General features: G+C 31.1%; 1 protein-coding gene across 1 annotated transcript in view; it reads left to right on the top strand.

The window, feature by feature from the left end:
- LOC106465970 (cytosolic endo-beta-N-acetylglucosaminidase-like) overlaps positions 1-3,431 on the top strand; it is an 86,944-nt gene extending 83,513 nt beyond the window's left edge. Inside the window, exon 11 of the mRNA XM_013926217.2 lies at positions 2,076-3,431. Coding sequence (XP_013781671.2) covers positions 2,076-2,108 — 33 coding nt within the window. The 3' untranslated portion in view covers positions 2,109-3,431. The remainder of the gene's footprint in view (positions 1-2,075) is intronic.
- Positions 3,432-4,830: the final 1,399 nt, after the last annotated feature.

Genomic DNA, 4,830 nt, shown 5'->3' with positions numbered 1-4,830 from the left:
ACACAATTAAAAACATTTTATTTAGGCCATAGATAAGCCTAAATAAAATGTTTTTAATTGTGTACCAGTTTAACGTTGAATATTATTTATGATTTTAATTAGATATTGTTTTGATCATATTTGAACTTTAGGCTATCACTTAGCTGGTTACAAAGTATATTTCCCTTGGTGCTATTTTAAGAATTTAGTTGAGGTTAATCCTTTTTGTCTACTGTATTGGTACATTACATGCAAATGCTTTTTGATGACAGATCTTGCATGTTTTTTGTTGCTTATCAGTTAGCGTATGATACAGAACATTAATTTTCATATCAAAAATATTTTGAAATGGCACAATATTGCTAAGTATGGATTTTTTTAAATATTTATTATTATTTCCATTTAATTTCATGCAAATTTCTATTAATAAGATAATGCTTAATAAACTGCAGATTTTACAGCATTGAGTTTCAGTGACAATGAAATATCAATGTTAGAAAAATAACTGTTATGATGAGAAAGTAACAATTTAGTACTACTGTGAGATGTTTATATAATTTAATTCATCATTAGCATGCTATTGATTTTTAATTTTTTTCAATAAACTTGAAATCATTTCTCTCTCTCATTTTCAGTTGTTCAAGAAATTTAGAGCATGTAGTCTTTTTTAAACTATTTTGGAAACTCTTGAATATTAACTAGTGAACTCGGTGTTAAAAAATCTGATATTTGTAAATTTTCACAAAGCTTTGAAATCAAATATGTTATTGTGTCATCTTTGTTAATCAATCAGTTATTTAAAATGGCGGTACAAAAAGATTTATAATCATGAACTCATGTGAGACAGATGGTATATATGTGTATATATTAAAAAATTCAGAATGACAAGTGATTAATTTAAAGTACAACTTTAGTATTTATTAATATAATGCAGAAAGATACATTCAGTTAAATGTTTAAAAAAATTATTTTATAACATTATAGTTTTTTATTTTACATCCTATCAACATCTTGATGTTTTCTTTCTTCAGCATAAATTCCTCCTGAATAACTGGGGTTAGATTCAAACAGTCTCAGATATAAAGGGGTGGTGGGACAGAATGTGTGTGAGAACTACGTTATAACACTGTTTGGCATTTCATAGGTAATGTGATGTCACCAAAAACTGATTGCTTCAGAAAGGTTATGTAAAAGCCCTTTCCAATGCAAGATATTCATACATTCAAATCATAAAGATGGATTTAGATAAAGATATTCTTTGTACTTAATGGCATTTGAAAACAAAGTAACATGAATCACCTTAGGGCATCCAGACCATCCATAAATAAACCTATAACAAGTCATGTCTCCAGCCTTGGAAAGGAAAGTGTGTCTCATAACAGGTAAGAATCCATGAATGTAAAGTTCAGTAGAAAAAGTTGTCCACAAGTCACAAACCAAGAGTATGTTACATAACCAAGAAGGATCTGTATCTAGAAAAGTGGCACAATTCACATGTACACAGTTGCTTCCACAAAATAGCCATTAAACTGTCACAAATCTCAAACAGCTGAAGAATGAAATAGGTGTTAATGCTATTCCATATGAAGACATAACACTCAACTTGCTAGACACAGTGCCTATGGGTGTTTGTACAATCAGACTATTGAAATGCTAGGAAACCATCACCTGCAAGCACTAGATGAATTATAGAAAGCCTGTGATGGAGAAGTGATGTGCTGTGGACATGACAGCCTTTTGCAATGGAAACCATGCTTCAGAGAAATTGCCAAGAATCATGGTCGTCAGATAGAGCATGATTAAATGTGGTGACATGGGCTGTAACGTTATCGAGATTGCACTAATCTTTTTCACGAATAGATAATCTCATTTTAAAATAGCAAACTTCTGTTCCTCATTTTGTCGTAGAGATATGTCATATTCAAATTATTCCATTCATATTATTTTGGTAATCAAACACATTTTATGTGAATTCTAACCTAGTATAATTTTTTCAGAACAAACATGTTATTTTAACATAAAAACTGTTCATGATGTGTGATGTTTGTTTTTATCAGTCTTTCTACACATATATCTTCTTTTTTTTCTCTTCTTAGCTGTTGTCTCTACCAGTTGATAAGGCAACATAGATGAAGAACACTGAAGAGATGGGATTTAGATGAATATTCAAAAAGTTAAAACTGTATTGTTTGTTATGGAACTGACTTCTGGTTTGTTTGAATACAATGATGAAGTGTAATTTCTTACTTGGCAATAAAATATTATGCTTGTATAGAATATTTGGCTGATAATTCTTTAAACTTGATGAGAAAAGGATTTAGGTTTTGAACATTACTGCATACAGGTACCTAAAAATATGGTTTATCATAAAACAAAATATGAATGTAAGGCCACAAACCATGTTTTATTAAATATTTTAGAATAATGAGGATTTAGGTATAGAGAGTAGTTAGAATTGATTTACGATTTTATAAGATAAAATGAGTGTATGATTTTTTGAGTAAGTGTTTTTGGTAGGCATTCTAATTTATGATGTTTTGTAAAAAAGAAATCTCTGTGAAGGACTAGGTAGGTAGAGCAAAGGTTGTAGACTCCATAAAGTAAACACTATAGAATGTTACATTTGTAAATAAATGGAATGAAGCTATCAAACTGAATGAATAGGCCAGTAGGTGTTTCTATCCCACTGACAGAAGTAGGAAAAGCCTCTGGAGTCATGATTGATGAAAACATCTAATAACGGTTGAGTCTTGCATGTAGATTTTATGGAAGGATATCATGATTTAAGATAATTAGGATTTGTCAGACATATAAAAGTATTGTAAACATACTTTCTGTAGCAGATGGGTTTGAAGTCTGCAGGATACACTTTGAACCAAGCATGCTCATGGTGACAAAAAACAGACTGACAAATATGATTCTCAGTGGAAAACCTATCACAGCATGATCTATTTGTTCATATAGAATATTGTTGAAATGAAAAATGTTCTCTTTTGTGTGTGTGTGGTGAGTTGCTGCATGGATTTGAAGTCAGGTTTAGACAATTTGTTAAATAATGTAATAGGTTATTTTGAAGTTTAAAGAAGGAAATATTAATTGTTTTATCATGGGGAAATGTTGGTGAACACAGAAGTAATATTAAAACTATCCATTATGTGATTGTTAAGGGGAAAGAGTAGACTAATTTCTAGGGCAAAGTAAAAAGAATCAGGTGTTGTATGTTCATTGGTAGTAAGAGGTTTTAAGAAACACATTAACAATTATAACATTGAAGTAACCTAATAAGTATTAAGAAATGGGAAATGTAAATTAGTTACAATGTGCATATTCTGAACAAAAATGCACATTTTCTTCATTTCCTAAAACGTAGCAATAGTGGCTGAATTGTTAAATTGTATAATAAAGTAAATGTTGAGTTGAGCACGAAAGCACATTTTGCTTATAAATCATTGTCTGCTAGCTGATTATAATAAATGTAGACAATACAATAAATGTTTCATACAGTTTTACTGAAACAATAATACTATTATACAGAAATTTAATATCATGTCAGAATCAGTTATGGATTCTTAATTTTTGATATAATTTTGAATGGAAATTATTAGTTTTAAAGTGTGAAAGCTTACAACATACCCATACACATAATATTCCAATAATAGATGTTTCAGGTAGAAATTAAAATTAACTTTTCAAATTGTGGCTTAAATTATGTATTCCTAGCCTACAACGTTTCTACTTTCTAATCTTTTGGCCCAGCATGGCCAGGTGGTTAGGGCGCTTGATTCGCAATCTGAGGGTTGCAGGTTCGAATCCCAGTCCCAACAAACATGCTCACCCATTTAGCCTTTGGGGTGTTATAATGTGATGGTCAATCCCACTATTCAATGGTAAAAGAGTCCCCCAAGAGTTGGCGGTGGGTGGTGATGACTAGCTGCCTTCCCTCTAGTCTTACACTCCTAAATTAGGGATGGCTAGTGCAGATAGCCCTCGTGTAGCTGTGCACGAAATTCAAAAAACAAACAATCTAATCTCTTTTAAAATCCTTTTCTCATCATCATCTATACAACTGACCATACATTCCAACGATTAAATTATTTTAAAAGCTTTTTCTCATCAATATTTTAAATGTTTGCAAGAGCCATTAAGAAGAATTTTTTTGTGATAACATTCTACAAATATGAAAATCTCTTTAAGATCATTTGTGATTTTCGTCTGTTTCTTTTAGTGTCTGTTTGAATAGTAGCTTGAAATGTAAGAAATTATAAGTTTGAAAATATATTAACCTATCAGTCATTTGAGTAGATGCGTTTTAATTATTATTCACTATTGTTAATATTCTAGTTAAAGAGAGTGGTCTGAGGTGACATAAAATGTATCCACTGTTAGCTGCAACATATACTGTGAGAAGAAATAAAAAATATTGTTACACCTCTGGTCGTTTGTTAATTTTCCGTAGAAATTATTTCGGAAAAACTTCAGCAATACAAGTCCGTTCTTAAATAAAACTAGTTTATTCTTTCTCAATACAAGTTTGCAATACATTTAATTCCCACAGTCAGTTAACTTAAACAAACGCTATAATTCACAACGAACGATTCACCCGCTTGACTCAATTGTCCGTCTCTATCTCTGTCTGCAATTCAATTCCATTCCATTGTTGCCGTCACTTCTTGTCGGTCTTATATACCGCACATCCAGTAAACACACGAGCATTCAAGAACCTTTGAGAATATCATGACGTGTTATTAGAGTCACGTGACTTACGTTGTCGTAACAATACAATCAAATATATTGAAGATTTGCCCAGATTGAATAAAATCCATCTTCTATCATGCTGATAAAATATGTAGC

Source organism: Limulus polyphemus, unplaced genomic scaffold, assembly GCF_000517525.1.
Source record: "Limulus polyphemus unplaced genomic scaffold, Limulus_polyphemus-2.1.2 Scaffold2105, whole genome shotgun sequence".
NCBI classification, from domain to species: Eukaryota; Metazoa; Arthropoda; class Merostomata; order Xiphosura; family Limulidae; genus Limulus; species Limulus polyphemus.
The sequence above is the reverse complement of the archived record's forward strand: the minus strand, read 5'-3'. Positions and strand labels throughout refer to the sequence as shown.